Below are 27,746 nucleotides of genomic sequence, written 5' to 3'. Positions count from 1 at the left end.
AAAATACTAGAAAACAACTGTCACCCTACTGAAAAAGGTAGTGCAGATTACAGTCTCTTTTTTTTGTCTACATCCACTGTCACATTAATCAGCCACTCAAGTTTCACAAAGTGACTTTCACATCACTGAATACCAAAATACAAATGACCTACATACATCTGCATAATGAAAGAAAACACACAAGACAGCAGTGGAGCTGAAACTCTGTAACTGAATAATAAAGTATGCTTGAAAAAGACATATGAGAAAAAAAACGCAGCAAAATTAAAAACTGTCCTACTTTCCAACCCAAACTCAATACAGATATGCATGAAACTTAAGTAAGTAAGTAAGTGTGTAGAGGTAGTAGAGGAGGTAGTGTAGAGGAATGTATGCCTGTGAAGGTTCTCAGTCATCAAGGTCATGGTATCCAAGGAAAGTTCATTCTTAGGCAATTAGACGTGGTAGTTAAGACTTGAAGACGGCTTCTTCAGTTGGGACTGAGTGGCAGGGATTCTCAGGATTTAACCTCTGTGGAGTCGTTATCAGGATTGCTGATACCCCTGATTACTCCTCCTGGCTGCTATAATGATCCTCCTTAGAGTTATTGGAGTTGGGGGTCATTGGAGTCTCCTGTGGACCCTGTGACTGAGGGCTGTGGGCATTCTGAATATATCATCAGTGCAAATCTAATGTAGTGACAAGACTCTAGTTGGCTCCTTTGGCTGAATGAATGCAAACACTTGCTACAACGACTAGAAAGAAAGAACTCTCTGAAACCGCAATGGAATGATTTGAGCTGTTAAGATGTCAGTGTTCAAAGGTGTGTATCACATTATATTGTATTTCTGTGCACATTTGTATCACACCACCTACCCAAGCTTTTGACAGACCTCTCTACTTTTCTCCAATCTCACAGAACTCAATTCTTATATAAAATCCTCTGCATGTGCATAGCTGTAATAGTGTGTGCTGCCTTCTGTCTTTGCCTTGCAATCACACACATGCCTTAATAATCACCATGTCTCTGTTGTGAATGTGAAGAGGGAGTGATGGTGCCTCATGTCTTTTCCTATCAGAAGATTAATTGAATTTAAAGCCTCCCAATGCATTACATTCCAGAATAGTCCATCATACCTGTCTGTCATCTTTCCATGAACTGGCTTGATTTAGTGAAGTGATTCATAATGCCTAATAATTTCTAATTTAGACAGATAGTGCACACAAATTGCATAAGTAATAGTTGTCTTTGGGCAGTTACCTCAAACTGCTGTTACACTGCAGCTAATGTTGGATTTCATGGTCTGATTTTATTATTATCTTTGTCATAGCAGCAGAAGCAGAATGGCCAATTTGTGGAAACTACTCGACAATCATTACACCATTATGCAATTTGGGTGAACTAACGCTTTGAAGATCCAATGTAAAAATGCTACTTTTGTGTGTCACCTCTAGACAAATGTATTTTGGAATTGATTAATTAAAGGCACAGCTGCTCAATAAACAACTTACATTCATTTCATTGAATGAGATGGACAAAAATAACAACAATAATGCTCTACAGGGTGAAATGAGTTTTTACCAAGGCGTTAACCTTGCCTTCCTCATCTTCTGTTGGCAAGTGTCTCCCGTCTGTCTTCGGGCAGAGGTTTCTGCCTCAGGCCTTTGGAGAGAACTGACGCAGGGCTTCAACCAAGGCCTGCACTGAAGGAATATCAGACCCCACCCAACAGTCCCCCTGCAATTCCAGAACAGAGGTGGCAAGTGACCTGACCTCCCTCACTAATATTGGCAGCCTTTGGCTATCTTGCATGATGCTGTTCTGGTTTGCTTGCTGCTATAGTGGCACCGGTCAATGACGACAACATCTCTACATTTTCCCGGTCGAGGAAAGTGATGTTTTTGCGTGAATGTTTGTTCCGATGTCTATGGACCTGCCTCTGAAACATCCGTGACCACTGGAAAGAACAAACAAATAGGCCACCCTTAGTAAAATGGATCCAACAAATTCAATATGAACTGTTAAATAACTAAATATTTATATTAAATATCAAAACAACAAAAATATGTATACGGGGACCATTTCCGTATCGTGGCCTTACAAGGATAGGAGTCTTGTTCACCACCGACCTGCTCTTCAAGTGAGTCACTTACAGGCTTATTGCGGCTTTGTGTCAGTGAGCCTATTATTTTCCAAATATTTTGACAACCTTTGTACCATCCCACACAGAAATGGAATAACCAAGGAATAAACTGTGTCTATTTCTACAGAATTGTATCACACACAATAAAACCATTTAAGGATAGAGAACATCTCAGCTAGTCAACATACAATGTATACTGTTCTCTGCAACACATTAGATTGACAGTCAAAGCTGCACACTTTGCACTTTTACATGGTTACTAAAGACTAATGCAAAACTGATTAAACAAACGTATACAAAACATTCTACAGTCCAGTATCAAAACAGAACCCCTGTGCAGTACCTGGAGCCTTCTCAAGGAGGTGGAACCATTCCCCACCCCATCTCATGGTAAAGTATATTGTACAGCCTCGCCTACAAAGGGCATCAAAGTATTGTTTACAATCCCCAGAGATAAAACACATACTTCATGAAGTCTCATATGAGCGCTCTAAAAGAATCAGTATTTTTTCATAGAAAAGAAGCAAGGCCATTGTTTCTGCTCCCTCACTAACTGCTGTGTTGGGTTTCACCCATAAGCCTTAAGGCGGGATTTACAACGGGAATACAATGGAAACGCTCCTATACAGTGCCAAACTGCTTTGACCTTGTTTCTAGCCAATCTTAATAAAGAATCAGAGCTATAAAGCATCCCATCCAGGGTGAAAGACAGACAAGCGTGAAGGGAAGAGCAGGAGCAGGACATTTAAGGTTCCTACATGTAAAGGATCAAATCTCCAATCAAAAAATCTGCAGAAGCTTTTTTAATTTTAACGCAAGTGATGTTTAAAGTTACAGATACGTCCACATCAAAAGAGGCAGAAATGCTTCTTTGCCTTTTTCTCTTGGCATCAATTGTTGCCAAAAGCTGTCAGTTAAATTCAACCGCCTGTGGAGAGAACTATCGACGCCCAGGTATGCTACCTTCTTTGTTATTGTATGTTAGTTCTCAGGTTTCTGTGCAGATAGTACAGATGCATTTTTCATGCATTACTATTTTTCAGTGATATGCAAAGAACTACATTTGTATTGTAATTTTTTCTTCTATTCTGTCTCATGCTTTTTCCATCAAGACATTAGTCTGCACATGAATGAGATTTACGATGTCAATACCAGAGCTGACTGTCTATTCTATCGCTTAGAACCCACTGACATCTCAGTTGAATGTGGCACATCCTCCATCAACCTGGCTATCCTCATCTGCCCAGTCATCTATACTGGCTACAACGCGTCTCTGCTAATCCTCAACTATATAAATGATGACCCGACATGTGCAGCAACTCTGGACGAATCTGTCACCCCACCAGTGGCCAGGTTCACCTTCCCCATAAACACGACCAAGGCTTGTGGCAGCACCTTCATGGTTAGTAGAGACTAAAAGGGACCTAAGATGGTGGGTGGTTTGCTTTATTCCTGACTTTTTCCATAATTGTTGCCCCCAGACTACCAATTCAGCTGGCACGGGGGCCTTTGTTGACTTCTCCAACATCCAGACAGTTCATATGAGTGGTGCTGTGCGTTCCTATGATCCAACCACGGGGGTGGTCTCCTATAATGCTGAGCTCAAATATTTCTATTCCTGCTCCTACCCTCTGGAGTATCTCATCAACAACACCCTGATAGAAGTGTAAGATCTATACTTGGCCTATTTGCCTACACTGACTTTTGTTTATGTTAATTTGCATTCCTGGACAAACATTGCATTGTGTGTTGTATGAGTATTCTATAGCACTTGCTGTAATTTGGGCTATTTTGTATACTTACTGAGAGACAAACAATCGCAAAATATAACTTTTCCAAAAATATACGCCTTGTTGCCTGATGAAACTATACAGATTTATAAAGTAAATTATGTTCAGATTAATACAAATATGTGTATTTTGGGAAATGTAGTTCCAACTAGGGATCAGTAAAATTAAAATAAATACATAATAATAATAATTGAAAGTTTTGAAGAGGGCGTAGTTCCCTATTTTTGAGAGGAGCTGCACGTTGTTCTCAAAGAATTCAATGGATTGATCAGTTTACCTATAAACTGCATGGAGACACTCAAATGGGATTAGGACTTGGTCTTATTCAAGATACAGTCATTTAAAAATAGTAGCAAAATGCTCAAAAAAGTTATTTTAGATATCAGTGTCATTATCATTAACTTAGTAATGCTGGATATATCTAGACATGACAATTCGATGTGACAATCTAGGCTTCTGTCCTATATACTGTAGGTCAGCATCTTCCATTGCAGTGAAGGACAACAATGGAAGCTTCATCAGCACTCTGAGCATGGGTCTCTATGAGGTTAGTGGGAGCAGCAATGTTTACGTAAGGTCGAGGTGGCACCTCTGAGGTCCATGTCTGGGTCTAAACACTGATTTGGTTCATTAAAAATAACAGTAGCATGGAATACACTCCATACTAGATTTGTAAAATTTGATAACTGTGTGAGATTTTTTTAAAAAGCGACTGAACATACTAGGATTTGTTGTACCACTCATCCAAGAACTTTCTTAAGTTTTAAGAAATTGGTGGGAAGTAAACAAACAAGACGTTTGCATCTCACCAATGCAAAACTAATAACATCTGTGACTCTTACATGACCCTTATGAGACCCAGACTCCAGCTGAGTCACCTGGTTCAAAGCCCGGATGACTCAGAGTATGAAGGGCTGTTTAATAATGTAACCATAATGTTCTGCTGACAGGATATCAGCTACACCACACCTCTGGTCGTACCACCAATGGGCTTAGAGCTGAGGACCAAAGTCTTTGTCCAGGTCAAAGCAGAAAACCTGACTGATCAGTAAGACAATCCCTGTCTTTACTTACACTGGCTGGCAGAGATTAGTATCTAAAGCTTTATCCATCACTGCTCTGACCACCACCTGCTCTTCTCCCACAGGTACCACATCCTCTTGGATCGATGCTACGCCACAACCTCTCCTCAACCCATGAACTCCACTTTCTTCAACCTGTTTGTCACGTAAGTAATAGACTCTCAATCTAAGGATACAGTTCAAGTCCAAATTAGGTGTAATCAATGTTTTTTTTTCTTGTCTTCACATTCAACAGCTGCTCTCAGGACCAGATGACCACCATGCATGAGAACGGGGTCAGTCAGTATGCCCGCTTCTCCTTCCCAGCCTTCAGATTCGTCGAACAGCAGAATCAGTCTGTGTCCACCTACTATCTGCACTGCATTACCAGACTCTGTGAGATCAGCACTTGTAGTAACTTTATGGTGAGTGAAGGAGGAGTAATAAACAGTAAAATGCTTCCTTTTTATATGTTGTCAATATTGTCAATATTGCAGATAGTTGCTCATTTTCTCCCTGCGTCTTCAATCAGCAATGTAGCAAGAGGAGAAAAAGAGATGCATCCAGTGCTCCAGAGGCTATGACCCTCTCCTCATCCATTCCCATCATCACAAGAAATGACAATGGTAAGTGTCACACAATAATCACATCATAATCATTTAGAAAATGTAATACTGTATATAAAAAGCATTAACTCCAGCAACTACAAACACACTGCAGAAACAGATACAGAATTTCCTTTTACTTTGGACATTGCTTTCCACATTTGGCTTATTTCTTTTGAGGGTAAATGCAAGGTGGAAATGGGGATTTAAATCTTAAAACCAGATTAAATTACAATAGAGGTTTCTTTTTTAATAACATTGTCAGTTCAAAACATCACATCCATGTAGGTATTCATATCCTGTATTTGTTAGGCTACTGACCTCGCTGTCACACACACTTCTAGTCTAAAAATTTTTCTTTTTTTTTTTTAGAAATCAATGAATGAATGAATTTGTAAAATGTTGTTTCCTTGCCTCTACAACATTTTTATAATTATTCTGGAGGCTGTTTGCTCCATGTTGGCCCCTCTAGCAGATGGATCCATTGCAATTTACCACACCACCTACATGCTGGACTTACATCTGCTTTTATTCTGTGATAATACTCTTACTCTTACTCAAACTAAGTCCATGCATTTAAGTCAGCTTCAGCATGTTTCTTACACCTCAGAAATTATCTTTACATACACTTATTGAATCATGTCTTCTTTGTTTCAGTAATGGCATCAAAGGAGGAAGGTACGGTATAGTTTTGTTCAATTCCACCTATTTTACACCAGAAACATCTTTAATCTTAATCTTTTAATCTTTGTGATAATGTTTTTTTTTTAGATTATCCAACAGTTTAATTATAGACTACTATGAATCAATGTTAATGAATTTATGTTCAAAATTCCTGGACCAGTGGCGACATGTAATATATTCTTCCCTGGTTGATGCCTGACCCTGGGGCATCATGATTCAGAACTTTTTAAGTGATCCTTCAAACAAACCGACAAATGGATACATACTGTACACAGACATCTACTTGGCAGAGACAACTAAAGCGCCGTTGCTTGTCTAACTAATGATTGCCTCAAGGACAAATGGATAAGAATATGACTCACACTTCATCTCTCACATGAGCTCTGTGTTTGTCTTGTGATCAGATGTGTCCAGCAGTGGCTCGAGGATGGGTCTCGGGATTGTTGTGGGTGTCCTCACTGTGGTTGTCATTGTGGCAGGAGCTGCATCAACCATCCTCTACCGAAGACTTAGACGCCTCTAAAAGGAAGCAGTACGTGCACCACTTTGTCTGCACAAGCATAACTGATGGTTTGGTGTATTGTGACATCTCCCAGAAAATATGTAAAAGTAAGACCTTCCTGTTTTTGCCTTTTTTGTGGCACATGTGCAGTTGTTGTTCATTTGAAATGCTGGAAACTATTTGACTAAGTGATGTTTTGCTTACATATGAAGCTTTAGTGTTAAGCACTCATGCACTTTGGCTTTGAAAAGCAAAGAAAAGGGAAGCAGGGAACACTAGTTTGTACAAAGTAGTTTGAGTGTGTAATATGTCCTATATAGCATTAAGATAGTTGATCAGATTGTCAGATATTTTAACACAACTTTTTTTAAATTTTTGTAACATTTTGTTGTCATAATATCAATATGTGAAATAATCTGCAGGGGCTATACTGTATACTAACTCAACAGCATGTGATTGAACCTTCACTTGATTGATCGGATTCACTAATTGAGCAGCATCCAAGCATTTTTTGTGTTATTTTTGTATTCTTTTTAAATAGTTGCCTAGAGTAAATTACAAAGACAGTAGAATACATACCGTGTGTGTGTGTGTGTGTGTGTGTGTGTGTGGGGGGGGGGGGGGGGGGGGGGGGGGGGGTAAGATTAATAAAGAGCCTTATAACATTCTCAATAGTTGGTGTCTTTGTGTTTTAGAAACAGGGGAAAATTTTGGGATGGTGACATTTCTATAATTGGATCTGGATCCAAATCTGACTCACAACCAAACCAACTCATCAACCTATTTACAAAATGTCTTCAAATCAAGCCATTGTTGTTGTTTTTTAGGTGTCTTGCTTACAACTGACAAAGAGTTGAAAACATGACTTGGATGGAAATTAAGACTTTCTCTTAATTCCTAAATACATGTTTCGACCCTGCATTGTCAATAACATAGTTGTTCTTTCTCGAAATGTATTGTTATTGTCCTGGAAGAAAGTAGCAACACTCTGGTTTGTCCATGACCCCATGACATAATAACTACTCAAGTCTAGTGTATAGAATATGTAGATATAGATTTACAGCAGATTTGAGGTGGTAAATACACAAGCATACAGTAACTTTCTATACAAGCTGTCCCTGTGGGGGGACAACGGGATGAAAAACACCACAACACAATGTTCAGCTATTTAAGATGGAAACTGGATACTGGTACAACAAAAGTGGGAGTTACATACAGCAGGTCCAACAAAAGAAAGGACCTGCTTATTGAATTCAGAATACTGCAACAGTTCAGCTATACAAACTGTGATAATACAAACCACATCTCTGTAGTTGCATATGTGAGATTAAACAGGATTATACTAATGTGCAGTGATGTGTATCAGTGTTGGGGTGTTAATACCCTCATTGTCCTGGATCCAAATGGAAGCAGGAGTCAGGGTATGATCACTGTCACTTTAAGTGCTTCACCAAAGTCTCCTTTTTGGATCCTGCAGCAAAATTTATGGACTGAACTGTCAAGGAGACAGCATTTCATTTCAGGGAACCCACCCACAGAGAGCAGAACAGCATCTCGAGCCTTGAACAGATGCTGTTGCCCTCATTAAATACAGACGTCAATCTCGGAGAAGTGTGAGTTGTAGAAAGTCAGACAAGTTGTGCTTCTTTGGGTCATGGACCTTAGATAGTCATTTACAGTACCACTAAGGGGGCCACCAATATCTCTAGTTCCATGTAAGCCTGTTTCTAAATTGTAATGTACCTTTTTCAAGAGAGCCACTACATTTCAAGATACCATGAGGAGGGAGCATATTTTCCGCAACACAGGCGTTGTAACACATACAGTAAGTTCAGGTTTCTAATGATTTTCAACGGGATTGGTGTTTTGATGCTTCATTGGCACCTTCAGCCTGTCTGGTGTTCGTCCTCACACTGTGTTTGCCATTGACTTTCATCCACATGACAAAGATGGTGTCCCTCTGCCACAGAACAACAGGGTGGAATTTCCCTGACAGTTCTTTCGAAAAGTGTGATGTGGATTCAAAGGGAAACTCCATCAGCAAGTTGCTCAGTTACTGAGAGAGAGAGAGAGAGAGAGAGACAGACAGACAGACAGACAGACAGACAGACAGACAGACAGACAGACAGATACAGATACAGAGACAGAGACAGAGACAGACAGACAGAGACACGAGAATCTTGAGACTTTATACCTGCAACAAGCTGTAGAAAGTCTCCCTCTGTCTATGTCTGTCTATCACACGCACACAAACGTGAACACACACATCCTCCTCCTTGCACTACTTTTACTAACAATAATTATGTAAAAGCCTACTCGGCTCAATTTGACAGTCAAACATCTCACTCAACCTACATATAAGTAATACCTCCAATATACCAGTAGGAGGCACTCTAAGCATTCTTTTAAGCTTGGTCACGCCAAATAATTAAGTGCACATACATGAAACTGTATTAATGTATTAATATCCTGCCGTCACCCCCAGTGTGTGCTGAATGAGAAATGAAGGCCTTTAATTAAAGCCCTCTGTTGGAGGCTGTCAGTTTAAAATGAAAATCATTGCTCAGAATCTGCATTGAGCTCTTCTCAAAAATGTGTAAATTGGTTCTTGGCTTCATTGAGGTTCCAGATGGAGTAAGAGAGGTTATGGGGTCCAAGGGAAAAGAGAATTATTAAAATTTTAGTACATATTTATTAACAGGAACTTCCACCTGCTTAAAGAGTTTGAAATACAATGCAGACGAGAGAATGTTTATTTTATAATGTTATACTGTAGGTCCACAGGTGAAGCTTCACTGTAAGCATACTTGACATGTATAGAAGAGACAGAAACATCTCAATGTACCATCAGCACTGACATAAGAGTCATGAGATGCTGATGTGTGTGTTGATTCTAATCTAATCTTGCAGTGTTCGATCGTCTTATATCCATGTGTAGCAGTGCAGAATCGTGTTATAAAGCATGATTATCATCTGACATGTTGCTGTAACATTCCATGCTGGAATCTTTAGGTACCTTATGTTCTTTCTCTGATACATAAATGCAGTCAGGGCAGATGCAGAGAGGTAAGGCCTGATGGGTAAACACACCACATTTCTTATTTGTATTCTTACGTAATGCGTTATCGCACCTACTCGCCCTCAGAATCAGTGATGCTGTCATGGTGATACCAACACTGTATCACACACCCCCCCCCCCCCCCCTCCACACACACACACACATACACACACACACACACACACACACACACACACACACACACACACACACACACACACACACACACACTCCACCTCTTGCCACATTCTCTGGGTTGCATCTCCTTTTTCTAATTTTGTATCTTCTCCTTTCCCAGGTGACCTCAACATCGATCGGGTCCGCCATCATCAAGGACATCTAAATTCCCTTAATGGCGCTCAGAAGGTTGAGCAGCTTGGGTAAAAAAAGGAAAAGTCATCTCATGCTTCTCCACTCTGAGGCATTATTCAGGCCCAACTTGTCTTCCTGGACTCCTGCTCCTCATTTGCTAATTACATCCCATTACACATAGAAGGCAGTTTTGGTTTTGTTGTTTGGCTGCAGTATCATTCATTGATTCTTTCTTTCTTTGCTTGGTTGGTTACCTTTGCCTTTGTTGTGTTTGTCTACCTGTGGCTGATTGCACCCTTGATGATTTTAACTCCACCTGCTGTGTCTTGCATTTGAGAATTACATGTTGATTTTGGAGCGAGTGTGGCAACTCACATCATTATTGCAGGTGATGTAATTCCATTTGAGGTGTAGTACACGGGGCAATGTGCTGAAATACTTCATTATTTAATAATCCGGGTGGTGGGTTTTGCTTATGGCTAATGAAATCAACCTTGGCTCTTTAAAGCTCAGCACACAGCTGAAAATTGAATGTGTGCATCCACCGAAGGCTTCTGTCAAGAGAAAACTTTGGGCCTTGAGAAATGAATTTTGAGGAAAACATTTGGTTTCCAAAATTGCTCTTGTCCAAGAGGCGCTGTTGTCCAAGATAAGAGCTGGCCGAATGAAACATGAGCCAGCCAGTCCCTGACTAATATGGACACTATCCCCACTATGTTCATCATGTCCCCTGCTGTACTAGATGGCAATACAATGACTTATGGGCATATACTGCATGTGCAATATAGTATAGCAGATGTATTGTTTTTCTTAATCTCATTCTTTCTTTATGAATTGTGTTAAATATTAATGTAGTTAGTAGAATACAGTTAGAATTTACGGGTTTCAAGTCATGAACAAGTCATCATGTGATCTATACCAACTGTAATGCCAGCATGGTCATTTTTCTGTGTCTCATTCTCTCTGCTCATCAACTGTGTGAGCTAAAAAGATTTATTCGGTCATTAAATCACAATCATTTAAACTTTCTTTGGCTAGCCACTATTGTTTCCACTCAGTCATTATGATGTACTTCTTGGTTAACTTTTGAACGTTCATCATGGACTCATTGATCACTAGCACTGAGCTATATAGATTCATGTTTTGGACGTCACTTACACCGACCAACTCACAAGTTCAATCCTGCTGTGAAACTGTGAACAAAAGGTTGCGTAAGCTGTGATATACAACATGGTAAAGTAAATATGTGAGCTTGTGAAAATGTCCTACGTTATACACTGCATTCTGATCAAGTTCACAATCCTGCAAGATTTCGCCATGACAACTCTGAGTACTATCAGGCACAGCTGCAGAAAACCGTTGCATAGTGTGAGCCCGAACCTTCCTACACAATGATGCAGACAGGTAAAGTGGATTGACAGCAAGGCCCAGTGGTTTCAAAGAAAGTTTTTCAGCTGAATGGCTTGGGTTGAGAGTTTCTGCCAGTAAACACCCTTGCCTCTGAAGTGTCCTTGAGCAAACCGGTAAACCAGTGAATACTAGCTAGATTGGTGAATGACCTCTGCAGACCTTGTGGGCAAACAGCAATCAATGCAGTACTAAATCATTTACACATTGTGGAGACGCCTACGGAGAATTACTTATATCTGACTTAACTCAAACTTGGCAACTTGAGTCCGTAGAGGAATCAACGAAGATGTATGGCAATTATATTATTCAGTGCATGATCTTAGTAAGAGAACAACAAAACATAATTGTATGAGCTACCTAATTGTAAGGTAGTTACAATCAATGTAAGTGATGTCACACTGATATGAGTTTAATTCAACACTTAAGTGTCTTTATTTGTTTAATTCCACAAGGGGACGCTATAACAATTTATAAACGGCACTAACAGCAAGCGCAATACAGGGGGATTACAAGATACATGTACGTTGACAAACCGTCAACCACTTAGAAAACTACATTTTCCCATCGTGCTTCTTGGATTTAAACGCAACTTTTTCCAATTCATACATTTTCGTGTTGTTTTATTTGAAGTGTGTGATATTCGGTGTGAAATAAGCCTAAATCTAGTTTTGGTTATCAGCAGTCTTGCATGGCCTGACTCATCTCCACGCCACGCTACCTCTGTTCCAGTGAAATAAGCCTTTACCTCAGGTAATTGGTGTGAGGGCCTCCATAATTGAAAACCAGCCCCGAGTGTGTGTCCGTGTCTGCGTGTGTGCGTGTCCATGTCTGTGTGTGGGCTGGGGGTCTGTTGATTTAACAGATAAACTGTGGCTAAACAAGTTTTCAGACCTTAACACTACAGGTCGAAGTGTGTGTTCCAGAAATAAATTGACCAAAGAAATGCATTCCAGGTAGTCATTCAGTAATGGTCGTACACATACTGGTATTTGAGCATTTATTTATTTATTTTAAAACGTGGTATTAGGATATTTGGGAGTGTGTTTGTGGATAAGATGCCTATCAGGTTACCAGAATCTCACTTAAACACAACATTCTACATTTTTCTCGATAGCTATCACATGTTCCATTTAGGAAGTATTTAAGTCGTAAAATGGCATTAACTGGTATTTTTAGTTTTAACAAACGACTTATAAGTGTTCTTTGATAACAGGTAAATGTTAGTGAAAATGTTGCGTTTGGAAGGTGGAGCGAAGAAAAAGGCGGAAAGAAAATGCTGCCTTCGAGTGCACATCGTTTACTTAGCCTCCGGTGTTCTGCGCGGACGTGTACATCCGCGTGTTATGACCAAATAACAACAGTGAATTGTTTTGAGTTGCGCTGAAGTCATACAGAGAAGCACATGGGCGGTGATAGTGGAGGTTTGAGGTTTTGAATTTGAAATGTCAATCACAAAACTATTAAATAGTATTTTGCCCATTATTTTGTCAGAAATATAAGACACCATTGGGATATGGCGAGAAGCAATTCTATGCTCGCGTTGGGGACTTCATTCTATTAATTTTAAATTTGGTTTCATTTTCTATCCTTACAATTCTTTTGGTTTATCCTTCGCGATATCTTTTCATATCTTGAAAACGGCGTCGTAAACTACTTCAAATCTCTTTCGACATCGTACTGTGTGAGCGCTTTAAAGATCACCACCTGTACAACGTGATATCTGAACAACTTTAACACAATTAAACAGTCTCGCCACTATAACTATGATACTCTTTGTTTGCTAGCCGTCACGTGTGACTAATGTGGGAGTGTCCACATTTCCCACAGTACCTCAAGGCACCATCGTCACCAGCCCATACCCCCTCTGGCTGATCGTTGCTCTGGCTCTCTGCTTTCACCTGCACTCTCATACAGGCAGACTTCTGGGTAATCTTTCGGACTTTCCACACCTCTGAGAAACACCAACGTCATTTTAAAACAGAGTCATTTCAACAGTTGAGACCGACTTCAGCTCCTCGTTCTTTGAATCTTAGCGCAGGTATTCGTAGACCTTCACAGCTACTTTGTAAGGATGGATTCGGCAGCTTTCCTGTTGCTGGTGTTCGTGGGCACCGGGACGCTTCTCCAAGGTATGACTCGTTCTGAACGCAACACGAATATCACTCATGATATATTACACATATTGTCATTACTTTGAATGGTTTGCTTTGTAACATTCGAATGTTAAATACTAACTTAAATATCGGGTTTAATACCTGTGGCGAAGCAACTGAAGTAACACCTGAAGTTGCTACTGATGTTTTATCACCGTTTTATAACCGATTCACATTCATATTCAGAAATGTCCGGTTGTTTACTGCGTATAAATGAATGAACTCGTGTAAATGACGGAAGCTAATGGAATTCCCAGGTTGCTTTCCGTATCAAAGCTGAAAGGGGAATACCGATGTCGGTGGGTAAGCACCGAGAGCTCCATCATAAATGAAACAACCACCGACATAATTAAAAAAAAATACTCTGGGGACATTCTTTGGAAAACAGCTGTAAAAGTCGTTTCCTCGTCTCCGCCGCGGAAAAGGCTCGTCTTATATTGCAAACATACCAAACAAACGTCCCCGTCTGCCTAAAATGGAGGCTAAACGGGCTCTTGTAAATAAACAGGTGGGGAAACGAAGTACAGGTGGTGTTATCTCCCTCTAGCTCCCGGTCCATTACTTTAATAAAGCCCACTCCCTCCCCGCACAGAGCCTGCACCCCCTCCGGCTCTTTTGGAGGAGTCATGTAATTGCAGAGTGCTGATTTTTTGAACCCAGGGGCGAAGATGTGGCCACTGCTATCGGGTCATTTGTTTGTCATTAGGGATGTGGATGTTTAAATAAAACTGAAATCCAAGCCCCTGTTTGTGTGTGTAAGTGTGCCTGTGCATGTGTGGCATTTGTGGGTGTTTTTATAGAGGGAGCCACAAAGGAGCCAGAAATAACCCAGGAAAACCAAGTCAGGAGGGCTTCCAGTCTTTCATGTTAAGTCAAATTTTGGCCCACTGGATACAAAATCTGACCGAATTGCTGCTATAAGTAAATAATGTGAAGAATCTGGGAAAAACCCACAAGACCCCCCTCAGGTTTCCTGAACCACGATTTGGGGTCTGAGGTTTGTTTTATCCCAGTTTTATGTACAAAGCTTACAGTAAATGGATTTTCTTAGAGAGAAATCAAAGAGAAGTTGAAACACCATACTAAACAATCACCAGTGTTCGCAGCTCTGACATCGGTTTCTGTCACTTACAAGGGATAAGTCAGAACAAATGTTGTGTTTTTGTCCTCCAGCTCTTATCTCTCTTGAGTATGTGTCACTGTCCATCTCTTGCTCACAGAGCTGCTCTTTGTCAAAGCGGCTGTAGGGCGGCCAGGCTGTCTGGCTGAGTGTGTGTGTGTGTGTGTGTGTGTGTGTGTGTGTGTGTGTGTGTGTGTGTGTGTGTGTGTGTGTGTGTGGTGGAGGGTTGGGTGTTGGGTGGCTGGTGGGTATCGGTATCGGTGGTCGACACTCCAGGAGCTCCAGCTCCATCACTTGATTGTATCTGCTCTGTCTCTGGATCAGTGACTCTGCCAGACAGTGATGCTTTGCTTTTTTTGGTAGCGCTTCATTCATGATAAAATCCATATTTATCCTCAGATTAATGACAGATACCAGCAACGGTAGATAGCAGCTGAAGTCAGTTTTGAGCTTGATCTGTTGCATTCCTCACATCAAAGAGGGAAGGCTTTCAAAGAGAGTTTCAGACTAAGAAGTATGAGCCATGGGAGGCTTTCCAGGGTGACTACAGTAGTAAGCTGCCAACCTAGACAGATGTGAAGGGATAAAGTGAAGCATTGCTGGTATTTATAGAGATAAATGAGGTAAATGGTGCAAAGTCATTATAATGAAATTTCAGGACAAAGGTGTTTCACATGAGGTGTGTAAGACTGGAGAATATGACATTAAGAGATCGTTCACAACTTTCCCTGTGGTGTTTGTAAGCAGCAGGTATAGGTGGGATATTTTACCTCTGAATCTACGTTAAAAGTGGGCCAGAGATGTTTCAGCCTGTAAAATATTCTGCAGGGCTGCTTGGCATATGTGAAGCACAAAAAGGTACTGAAGCCCATGAAAGAGGATGTTTGCAGTGAGCACACAGGATGACTTTGGCTACTGTCAACAAGCCAAAAAGAGATCAAAATTTCAACAAAAGTAAATGATAAATACAAAGACCACTGCTTCAGACTTGTGCTTTGGGGGGGGGGGGGGGGCTCTGGGAGGCTTCTACCGGTCTGCCCCATAGTTCACAAAGGAGTCTCACAGCATGCCATAAAATGCTTTTTACACACTTGAAGTGACATAGTTCAGCATTTAACATGGAGCTATTACAGTTTAAAAGCTAGTCACACACGTTATAGCTGTGTCACACTGTAACATGCAGGTCGTTATGACAAACACGAGCACATTAAGTTAATCAGTGCTACATAAATACAAACCAAATTTTAACTGCATTCTTGTCTGTGGCAGTTGCATGTAAACCTGATTACACTGTCATGTCCATGACTGTTAACATTGACTAAACTTTAACTTTCAAGTTTTACATTAATTCCTGTTGGCCTCCATCCCAGCACTGAAATGAGGAGAATTTCGTCCTATCTGCCAGATAGCTATTAACAGTTAATAATACATCTCAGTAATCTACAAAATTGGTTCACTGCCAGATAAACAACCCTGGAAACGGCCGGACATTGGAGTAGGATGGTTTTAATGTTAACGTTTCCTTTTTCCCCCCCCCAGTTTGAATCATAGCACTTCTCCCAGAGGACTCAGCCACCATTACAGTACCTGGTCCTTTGGTCTTGAGCTTTGATCCTTTCTGAGCAGGGATTATAATTCATTTCAGTCGGGCTGCAATTATATTTCACACATGCTTTGAAATTCACCTAAGGACCAAAAATGCTCCAATAGGTGAAGGCAGCCCAAACCTACCAATGTAAATGCAACAAAAAGTTAATTCTGGCGATAATCACGGCAGCCAGACAAGATAATGGGTGTGGTATGCAGTTGCACTTTAAGGAGCTTTGGCTTGGGGGACAGGGAGGACTGAAATACTATCTCCATCTGCCCTGACATGTAAAACAGCCTCTTTTTCTGGAGGGAAAATACCTTTGTGGGGGTCGGCGGTGGTGAGGGAGGGGTCGAGGGTGAATACATGACCTCGAGGGGGGGCAGCTCCCTTCAGCTACGTTCATACAACGGCCCCATTGGCTTCTGTTTCTGAAAGGTCATAGTCTGTTTGAAGTCTCAACCTAAATCTTTCTCTCAGATGGCTTTAGTTTTGATGTACTGTTCACAAAGCCATCCCACTCTTTCTGTTCAGATACATCACATAAACATCCCATAATTCACTAGTTTCACGGTTTCTTTATGGATGAAGAGGATGTTGAATAATGTAAAGGTGACATTTTGGAGATGCAAGTGATCTAAAAACAACAGCGAGGGGCTTGAGCTGCCATCATGAAAATATAACCGATCAGGGGGAGATGTTAGACTTAAATGTTGGTGGTAATATTTCTCCGTGGTGTTCAGTCTACAGTGTGGATAATACATCAGTCCTGCTTTCCCAGAAGGCCTGATTTCCTCAGTCAGGCTGGATTAACGGCTCAGTCAACAGCCTTGACAGGAAAAATGTCACTCTGTTTAATTAATTCATTCACATGTAAATGAAAACATACTGTTGAATAAATGCCCAAGGCGCACACAGAGGCTGAAACGCAAACTTATTTGATAATCCGTACTCTTACAAGTGCAAAAATACATCATTGTGCACATTGTTTTTGCACTCCGCTTCATCAGGTTCACCCGCTGGAATTAAAACGCAAATAAGTGTTTCTAAATGAGCTGCTGTGACTTGTGGACTGACAATACACTTCTTTATTTCTTGACTAGATAGCAAATCGTTAACGTTACCGTCTTGTAAATTAGTTTCCTCTTACAGAAAACATTTGTTCTCCTATTTTAGTCGCATCTTCACATAGATGGTAAATGTTTAAGATATATTACTAAATATTTTTATTGAGCAAAGCATCTGACATAACAATGAGCATGCAGTAGTGACGCATTTGAACATTAAAGTGTAATATCCTTATGATACGCACAATTACCAGCATGGCCACAATGTAATGTATTATGACCAAACTACACCTGTCACCAGTTTAATTTGGGCAAATAGGATGAATCTGTACCATCTCGGTTAATGGGAATGGGAAGCTATCTTCTACAGCCGCAAACTGTGAATTAGACAGTATTTATAGGTTTATATTTACATAAGAAATTGTCTGTATCGGGAGAAAATCTGGCAACCCACTGTGCTTTGTAGGAGGAGAAATGTCTGGAAATTTACGATACGCTCAGTGGGGATCAGCTTTCCCAAACATCGTTGTCAGAGTCTAAAGTGTGTGTGTCTAATGCGGGGGGCCCTCATGATGGGCTTCTCTCTGTTTAGTGGGCGGTGCAATGGGCTCAGAAGGCTTTCCCTACTGCAGTTTTCAACAACTCCCCTTCAAAAAAAATCTTCACCTTACTCTTCAAAATGTCTGCTTGAGAGACAGAAACTGAATGAAGAAGTGTGTCATGAGTAAACCCAAATGAGATCATGGGTAAACCCATACCTATAAAGAGACACAAGCACACTCAAGTTGGATGATTCACGGCAGTGTGTGACTCACCAGTAGCACGCTGGTGGTGTCACGCTGTTTCTATTTGGTAATGATGTCATTGTGAAAATCATTTGACATACTCAGAAAAATGTGACCTTATGAAAATGGGAAGTTCAATGCTGTGTTTGACTGTATCGCAGAGGAGGAAGTGCAGCTTGTTTAGTGCGGTTGGAAAGTATAATTCTGCGTCCAGGCAGGAAGAAACTGTGTGGTGAAATGCTGACAGAGGGAGGTGGAGCGAATGAAAGCATTTAAATAACTCATGTTATCATGCCTCTGCATTTTGATATATTCGCTCTGCGCTGTGTGTCCATTTAATTCTTGGGATTTCTTTTTGTGCATGTTTACCAATAATGTTTTTTGTCCCCCATAGCATATTGAGATTGTTATTCAATTTTCTGATGGAGGAAGTGTTCCTGAGTACAGGGGGAGGTTTTCTCTTTCTGCACCAAGTTCAGCAAGCCCTGTGAAAAAAAACATCCAGTAAACAGAGGAGATATGACATTATCTTTTCAATAATTTCATTAGTGTGTATATAATGGAGAGTGACAGGGGAGGTGGGAGATGGGGGGGTTTGGAGAGTGGGGGGCGTGCTTAAAATATAACAAAAAGCAGGATTCAGGCAGTTCAGCCTCCATTTAGAGTTTTAAAAAAAGCCATAGGCTGATGGTGGCGGTGAGGGATTTCGGTGTCGGCAGCAGAGCCTGTGGACATAAAAAGCTTTTAAACCAAACTGCCATAAACTGACAGATTTGCCACTTTTTTTTTTACAGACTACTATTTATTACAGATTTCTGCAACCTTTTTGGAGCCATAGACATCCCCTCACCCTTCGCCCTGTCTGCTAATGGGGCAATTTCAGATTTAAGGGGGATGAGACCTGCTATTAGACTAAAGTCAACGACTAACTTCAAGGAAATACTCGTCTTTATGCCCCTGGTAGCATGTGTACATAGCAATTTGAATGAAAGTTTTATCATCAGGGTGATTATATTTTTAATTGGTGGCCACTGAAAAGCTCATGAATCGTATGTGTAATTTCCAAGAGGATGTAGTGTGATAAATGTATTTTTAATGCGGTATTCACTGCCTTGTCTTTGCTGAGTAAGTGACGCAAATGAGGGGAGAAAGACGAAGAGCAGATTTGTGAGCCATTGTCACATTTATCAAAGTGATGAATTTTGTTTTTTACTCTGTTTTTATTATCAGCCAAACTTGAATTCTGATACTGAGTTTGGAAATTGCCTGTGACTGTGAGTGAACAGAAAAACAGCTGGGATTTTTTAAGACTCAACCTCCTCCTTTGTTGCAGACTGACCGCACTTTCTTGTACGGGGTGAGCTGCTGTTTGAACTGATTTAGTGTTGAAAAAACCCTCCTGGGATCCTGTTAGTACTTACTCAAAATTCCAAAAATCAATAGCCATAACAGCAATCTTAACTGGACTCGGGTCACTATAACCAGTGGTCATTATTGCAGCCCTAGATGTCAATTAGCCCCAACGCTGCTGAGAGTGACCCCTGAAATGGAACAAGGCACGAGCAAAGGCTCCATTGCTTCAGAGTTAAAGGAGGTCTGGAGAAAAGCATTGAACAGCTTTGCCCTCCCTGGAGATGGTATATACCTTTGACTACAGCTGGATATTGAGCCTGTATTTCATTCCTCATGGGTAAATTAACTTGGAAGCTGTGGACATAATGGAGATATTTGGGAGAACGGCCGCATCTATGAGTTCATGAAGCAGTACAGGTCTCAGGATTAGCATTGATTCCAAAAGCATCCAATTACTCTGTTGAATAGGCATCCTGACTGCATTTATAGGGATATAACAGGCTATCCTGCTGTCATAGACTGTTTAAATGGCTATTTATCCAATAAACAGAAGACAAATGGACGATTGCCCAACAAAGCCTGTGTATGAAAAGGACAGTGCTGTGAAATCTGCTTTATACAATCCAGCCATCCAAACGGAGCGCTACAATAAAGGACAACGGAGCAAGAAGCAATTTGAAAGCACCCTGCACCAGTTGGATGCCGTTTTTCTATGGTTTGCTCTGAGAAGCACTGGGGCTCGGCGAAAAAGTATTCATCGTGATATGTTTCACTCTTTGAGTAATATTAGATATACATGTATGTGTCAGTATTAATTGACGCTTACCACCACAGTTACACGCATTCTCTTTGCTGCATGGGATGCTGTTAAAGGAGGTGGAACAGATTGCTCGTGCTTACAGATTTGATAGCTACCTTCTTTTTGCAAACTTTACAAAATGTCATTGTTTGCTCACTATCCATTGTCTTCAACCCAAACCATCCATCACAGAGTTTGTGTTTTTCTCCAGTACTCAGTTTACCTCTCTTGCTGCACCTGTCTCATGGCCCGTCCACACTCCACACATACATTTGAAACACGCATGGGCCTGCTAGATGAGATCCAAGCATTTGACTTGTTTGACCTGCATTCCTGGGCAGATTTGGTTGCCAAAGTTGAACATTTTACCCAAAGTTTTATATTTTAAATTATTCCACCAGTTATGATGAGCATAGCATTAGCAGCTTATTTCTTTGCGCTTTTTCTTTTGTTACGACCTATAAATCAACTCCCGTGTCATCTTTGGGAACCAGCCAGTGACGCTTGTTTTGAGACATTGTTTTGCAAGTTCCTGTTCTCACACGATTAATGATTTAGCTAACATTGGCTAGACTAGAGCTAGCTGGCATGACTTGCTGTAGTTGTGATCACAGGGAAAAGCGAATGTAGTTTTAACAACGCCTGGTGATCTGCTGAAAAATAGGAATTATGTCAAAAAAAAGACACAGGAAGTGCTGTGTGTGTGCTTTGATCACATAATTCTGTTATTCTTGTAGTTGATGATGTATGATGTAACCGGCACATAAGCTTGGGTAACAAGGTAAGTTTCCAAGGAAATGAAAGGTTTTGTCATTTAAACTGCAAATATCTGTAGAAACCTTTTTCATTTCACAGCATTTCATTTCTGCTGCAGTGCGTCCACAGAGTAATCCCGATCATTTTAAAAGCAGCTGGATGTGATGGAGAAGCATTTGTGCACATGCCAAAGGATTGTGTTACTCAGTGTGTATGAAGGTAGGGTTCAAGCATGCCTGAGGGCAGAGGGCACAGCGCCTTGTGTTGAATTGTACAGCGTGTGTTGTGGCTCCGGTCTCGCTGACAGAGTGGTGGCTGACAACTTGGTGGCTGACAACATGGGCACAGGAGCGGACAGGAAAATGGGTCATGTTGACATTGTTTGCTGCTTTTAATTGGTATCTCTCAGTGCCTTCACAAAGCAAGCATTCATGTTGTATTTTCCCCCGAAGGTCCCTAATGCTTCATGAAAGCAGAACAGTTGTGGATCACCATGTTTGAGTTAAAGCACTTACAGCTCAAGTGTCTGCCAACACTATGTGCAACACTTCAGCTGTTAGATTTTTTGGAAGCATCACAATAATCATGTTCTGGTTCTTGAATGTTTAAAGCAGGCTAACGTGAATGATCCTGAAAGAGTGCAAGTGAACAACATCTTACAGAGCATGCCCGAGTCATGCCCTCTTATTAGAATTTTGGCACTGAAGCTGCAATGAATACTTTTTGACTTTTGTTGAAAATTACAGGATGCGTTGCTCTTTGAGGCATAAATAGACGAAGGGATGCATTGGGAAAAGTTACAGCTATACTCTGCACTTAAAGCTCTGCATAATTAACACAGCAGTTTGTGTGGAGGAGTAACATTGTTGTCACAGTGGGTATTGTTACCGGCTCTCTTTGTAAGCCAGACCAATGGAAGACAATATGATATGTAGAGTCCCTCAGTATAAAGTCAAGACGGTTGAGGAAAATAAAAATGAGACGCCAAGTAGGTCAAGTTAAGTACAAGGAAAATGCAGTGTAGTGAGTGTATCTATATTCTGTTTTGTCTTGCAATAAAGGGCTAACCAACGGTCCTCTGGGGGTTGTCTAAACATGGTCTGAATGATAAACATGCCTTGATGTACGGGGCAGTTAAGACAGTGACAGGAGGAGGGTTTGTCTGCAGCAACATTTGTCTTTCCAGAGACTAGGCCTGTTGAATAAACATTTTGTCATTTCAGAGGCTTGTTCCGAGCGTAGTCCTTACATCAGGTTGTGACAAAAATTTGGGAATAAAACATTTAGATGCACAAAGCAACTAGCAAGATATCCTGCAGCGGTTCTTTGGAGACAGATCTAAGTTAGATGAGAATTCTAAGTAGCAGCAAGTGAACGTCGACCTTGGGCTGTGATGGGAGGGAAGTCTATTCATTTTCCTTTAGTTTGGTGTTTGATACACCAGTGGGATCACAACCAAACAAAAGGTGTCAAACACAATGGGCGTCTTAAGATGTTGTGTCGTTAATGTCACTGTGAAAATGAAAGGCATCGTTGTTAAGGCACCAGTTAGTTTTTCTTTCTCTATTTTAAAATGGCTCTACTGTGAAAAGGAACATTGTTTAGAAGCACAACGTCATATCTGTGTAGAGAATCATTCTGAGTTACTTACATTCTAGCTGTCCAAACTGTCATGTACTTTCTTTCTCTTATATGGGACACGTTAGACAAATTGCCCTCACCTTATTTTCACTTCATTTGTAACCTTGTCAATGCTTCAATGTGAAAATATCGCTCTCTTTAAGTCCCCTTCCTAAATGCCTATTGTGTTATGATTGGCCGGCCTGAGCTGACAATTGCCATGATCTGCGAGACACAGATGCTGACCAAACACTCGCACCTGCTTTGTACTTGGTGTGTCTAACCAGGTATGTAGAGTGATGAATTCACGTGTCACATGTCGACATCAACATGTTACCGAATGATGTTTTCAGGGCCGTTTAGGACCTATGGGTTTGTCCTTCTGAATGCATTTTTACATGTGTAAACCTCAAGTTTGCCATTGTTCAACACACATCCTTTTTAGAATAGTCACAGAAACATAAAGAAGCATTCAAGGATCATCGTCATGTGATTGATTCTATCCATCTATTCTTCCATCCAAGGTTGAGTTACAGAGGCAGCATTTTGACATAAGAAGTCAGCACAGCACAAATTTATAATGTGAATACAATTCTTTACTTTCCATAGAGTCCACAGGGCATATTCCACGGTTATCCCTCAAGCCTGCTCTTAGTGTTGGTAATCCTAAACCTTATGCAGCCTAAGCTTAGGCTTTTTACTTTAAAGCTGACAGGCACCTCTGTGCTTCTGAAGCCGCTGGTGGTACAACATGATGCTTTACATATGAGATGAGTTGATCTCTAGCAGTTGGATCTGGAGCCATGTTGAGCTGCTCAGGTTTCAGTGCAATGATTGAGGAATGCCGCCTACTCTTACCCTCATGTTCACACGACGTGATTTTAAATGAATTCATGTTGAGTGGATTATCACTAAGTTTCAGCTTTGAAGTATGTCATTACTGTAGAGCATTTGGATCAGTTACTGAGCTTTATACGACTTGAAGAGAATGACTTTGTCCCACCCTCTGATCTGTGAAGTGGTAAAGCTAATAAAAAAGAAGATCCCTGTCATACTGTCCCACTAATAGCACCATATCATAATATACGCCACAGACAATCATTCTGTTTGTCACATCTCTTGGCACTGCAGCATTTCCAGGCTGCACTGTTTAGCCTCATTTGTTTGCAGGGCTTCAAAAAGTTCCAAATTTAGCAGAAGGACTTGTTAATTAGATTTTAGTGATGATCTGTAGCTAGAATTCCTGTCATTAAAATGTTTTTTGTTCTGTGCCGTGACTTTGATGCTGTATTGAGGCACTGGCTCTTAATAAGACAGCTTTGCTTTCCGGCCTGAATTTTTATAACTTGGCTGCAGTATTGAAAGGATAAGTGTTATATTTTGTTAGTAGCATGTGCCCTGTTGCTATATTCACTTTTCAGGCTGAAGTTGCTCCACATGGAATGTTTTGCCAAATGTGACACATGATTTCGCCCCGACAAGCATCCCTATCAGGTTTTAACAACTTGCACATGTTTTTTTTAGATCTGAATCTTATCTTATCTCTGGCCTTGCGGTTATGAGAACGCTTAGCTCGGAATTCATGTGCAAAAAAACATCTCACTCCTCAGCGCAGTGGGCAAGATATTAAGCTGAAATAATTTTGGACTTTGTGTACATTTACTTTTTCACAGCCACATCATCCAGCAGCATTGGCATATCCAGGCTTACAGTGACTCCATTATCATATTGCATTAAAACAAAACAAAAACACATAAGTAACTTTTAGGTGTATCACTTGCAAATCTCAGTCATCTTGTGGCAGTCTGTTTCTTGATTCTTGACCTAAATACGAAATTTCTTCCAACATCTTAACTCTTGTAGTTAACTTCTTTTGTAAGTCCGTATTGCCCAATTCCTTACCCACTCAAGAGCAGAAAAAAGTATCTCAACATCTGTTCTGGTCTGGTCAGGCGCTGTGAGAGTGATAACAGCTAGACGATGAAAACCTGTGCAGGCTGGATGACCGGCAAACCGTCGGTGCACTCCAACTAAAACATCAGAAATGAACATCAAGGCCTGTACTGTTAAAATAGGTAAATAGGTACATATGGAGTTGAGATTGTGAACTGAAAATTTAATAGACACTATAAGAGCTTAAAACTAAGACACAAGGAGAGAATTACAAATCGTCAGGTCTTAATCCAAATGAAACACCACTAAAATTAGGATGCAGAGTTCCATGGCACGATTGATTTTCAATCAACAACATACGCCCACCTCATTCTTTGGCTTTGTGAAAAATGAGGCTGAGAAAATTGGAAATGGCCACCCTATGCACCCTCGCCATCAAAAATAGTTCATCCATCCTTTCAAAGACATTTCAGTGCTGGAGTTGGTTTACAAATTCTACTAATTGAGAGATTTATCCTTTAAATGGTGCTAGACCCACAGTAAAGCCTTGCATTATGCTAGTCATAAAGTCGTATTTACAGCTAGGGGCTTGTCTCAGTGAATCAATGTTGGTTGCCATGTCATTTCTGCGACTATTCTCTCTCCTGCACATTGTGCAACATGCTGCCATATCACCAACAGCTTTTTTTCTGAAAGGAAAATACAGTGTCACAAACTTTGCGGTTTTGGTTTTCAGTTTGTGTGAAATGCATCCAACGAGTCACCAGTATTACCACATGTGTTTCTCTCCTTATTGCCTTCCCTTTGTCCTTATTTTCACCTAAATGATTATGCAGGAATGGGTTGTTTCAGCAGCCATCATGTTACAGGGGAAAGGGTTAGTGCAGTGCATGACAATTTTTGAATTCTTGAATTGAGTCGCAGCCACAGTGGTGCCTTGCAAATACTTTACCGCTTCCCTTTCCTTAGTCATTATACATATTTAACGCAATATTAATCCGTGTAGGGAGATTCTCTTCTCATTAGTCTTCAGGGTCAGCTACAGAACAGCAGCCCTGCAGGTGGTTTCGATTCAATGTATTGGATACATCAGGAAAGTGAATTAGCTTAAATCCCTAGTTGGTGGTGTCAATGCCGAACCAAAGCATATGTTGTGGCATGTTTGTGTTTCCATTTTTGGAGTAGCTAAGGATCATGGCAACTAAAGCTCAACAGACCCAAACTAAACCCCAAAGAAAGAAGCCGTTTAGATGAGAGGAGATGAATCTTTGCCTCAAGATGCCCTGAGCTTTTGTATCAGTATACACATGACATTTTCTATAAACTTTCAAATGAATAAAACTGGCCTAGATCTTTTTTGAAGACATATTATTCCTAAGGTAAATCTCTCAAAAGGTCAAATATTGATTGCTTTGCTGAGGATATGTCAAAATCTTGTGTACTTCCTCACACTGAGAGGAAACACTCAGAAGAGACTTCAAATGTTTTTGCATCATCCTCTTGGCTAGTACTTTTGTGAAGAGCTGCTATCTGATGAGAACACACCTTTGGTGCTTGTGCTGTCACATTCATTCTTTGCTCTTTACTAGGAATTTACTAATGCATTCAGACATTTTCATTAAAATTGTTCATTTTCGGGGTCAATGAAAAGCAGGCAAATGTTCATATTTTCTTCTTGACAGCATCCTGTCAGAATGTGTCTTATCATGCATTAGCGCACAATGAGAAATGGTCAATGACATGTCATAACTACACCATGATACCTGACTAAAGTTGACATATGAATACAGGGATTCAAGTCAAAGCACGATACACTCCACCCCACAACTGGATTTTGGGACTTGTGGGCTAGTTTGTGCCCCTGCTATGCCCAACGAAGCATACAGATGGCATTCTCACTGCCTGAAATATCCGCCCACCTAAGGGATACAGGGCAGATAATGTATACTCTCAGTGCTAAAACACAAGCTTGATGTGTGTGAGGGTATGTATTAGAACTCATTATCTGTAAACAGACAGAGCATGGAGTGTGGAGATGGTGTTTCAAGCGCCATTGCACAAGCAGGATTGCTTGTCATTCAGAGTTATTTCAGAGTGTAGCTCAGTCTAAAACTTGGCCTGGAGATTTCAGACAATGAAAATGCCTGACTGAGAAGTAGCATAAAAGTAGTGGCACAACAATAATTGTGATTTCTTCATCTGATAGTTTAGTCATAAAAATCTAAGGAACATTCCACTTTGGTTTTATGTTAGTTGTTACTTTTCATGTAACAAGGAGGGAGTCTGGAACAAGTCAGTGCTACCAATCCAGTTCTATTTTTGTACAATCAAAGGGCTTACACAGCTTGAAGGCAGGAATCACTGCTTGGTGTAAGGATAATTAGTGGTCTTCATATAATTCACATAAGTTGGTTGTAGTTTACTGCTGTGCTAAGGCTAAAGCATGTGAAGTCCTGACCTGCCATACACTGATGTTCTCTCCTGAGGCCTAGGGTATTAAGATCTAATTTTAACTTTCAAGATGCCTGGGAACCACTCAAAGCTCTGCCTCTTTTGGCCTTATTGAGGAAATACCAGGGTGATCTCCTATGGACCAGTCAGAGATAACACCACACCACCAGCAAGCTCTCCCAGGATAGTCTCAGCTCTCAGGTATTTCATCCTGGACTCCCCTCTTCCTCCGACTACACTCTTAACTCAACAGTAATGTGCAGCAGCACCAGCTCATGACTCAGTCTGTCTGACATTTCTTTTCCCCTCTATGTAACTTTTAACTCAATCGCTGAAAGCTGCTACCTCGTCTCTCCAAGCGTGTTTTACACTGATAAGAATGCAGGGTGGGATTTCTTTTTCAAGTGATACTTTTGGGAGGATCTATATCTCCTCACCTAGTAGACCGAGACAAAGAACACGTGCAGACACAAAGCTGACTGATCCCGAAGCCAGTTTTGCTGCATGCTGATGTGGCCACACAAGTAAAAGAAAAGCCATCCCTTTCTTCATTTGTGAGGCAAACCACGTGGCTAGACCACAAAAAATACATTCTTTGTCTCTTGCTGACATACAG

General features: G+C 40.8%; 2 protein-coding genes across 4 annotated transcripts in view; both read left to right on the top strand.

Annotated features, from left to right (window-relative positions):
- The first annotated feature begins 2,986 nt into the window (after positions 1-2,986).
- On the top strand, positions 2,987-6,786 carry LOC143009181 (zona pellucida-like domain-containing protein 1). Its single transcript, XM_076161193.1, has 9 exons — positions 2,987-3,077; positions 3,305-3,525; positions 3,605-3,789; positions 4,388-4,460; positions 4,864-4,961; positions 5,061-5,141; positions 5,231-5,399; positions 5,507-5,600; positions 6,668-6,786. The coding sequence occupies exons 1-9, from the start codon at positions 2,987-2,989 to the stop codon at positions 6,784-6,786; spliced, it is 1,131 nt and encodes a 376-aa protein (XP_076017308.1).
- A 6,617-nt stretch (positions 6,787-13,403) lies between these two features.
- alcama (activated leukocyte cell adhesion molecule a) overlaps positions 13,404-27,746 on the top strand; it is a 70,064-nt gene continuing 55,721 nt past the window's right edge. For all 3 annotated transcript variants that reach the window (XM_076161209.1, XM_076161207.1, XM_076161208.1), the window contains exon 1: positions 13,404-13,674. In XM_076161209.1, coding sequence (XP_076017324.1) covers positions 13,617-13,674 — 58 coding nt within the window. In that variant the 5' untranslated portion in view covers positions 13,404-13,616. The remainder of the gene's footprint in view (positions 13,675-27,746) is intronic.

The sequence above is a fragment of the Genypterus blacodes genome, unplaced genomic scaffold (assembly GCF_046128005.1).
Source record: "Genypterus blacodes isolate CSIRO-AG114 ecotype Tasmania unplaced genomic scaffold, CSIRO-AGI_Gbla_v1 ptg000111l_1, whole genome shotgun sequence".
Lineage (NCBI taxonomy): Eukaryota > Metazoa > Chordata > Actinopteri > Ophidiiformes > Ophidiidae > Genypterus > Genypterus blacodes.
The sequence above is the reverse complement of the archived record's forward strand: the minus strand, read 5'-3'. Positions and strand labels throughout refer to the sequence as shown.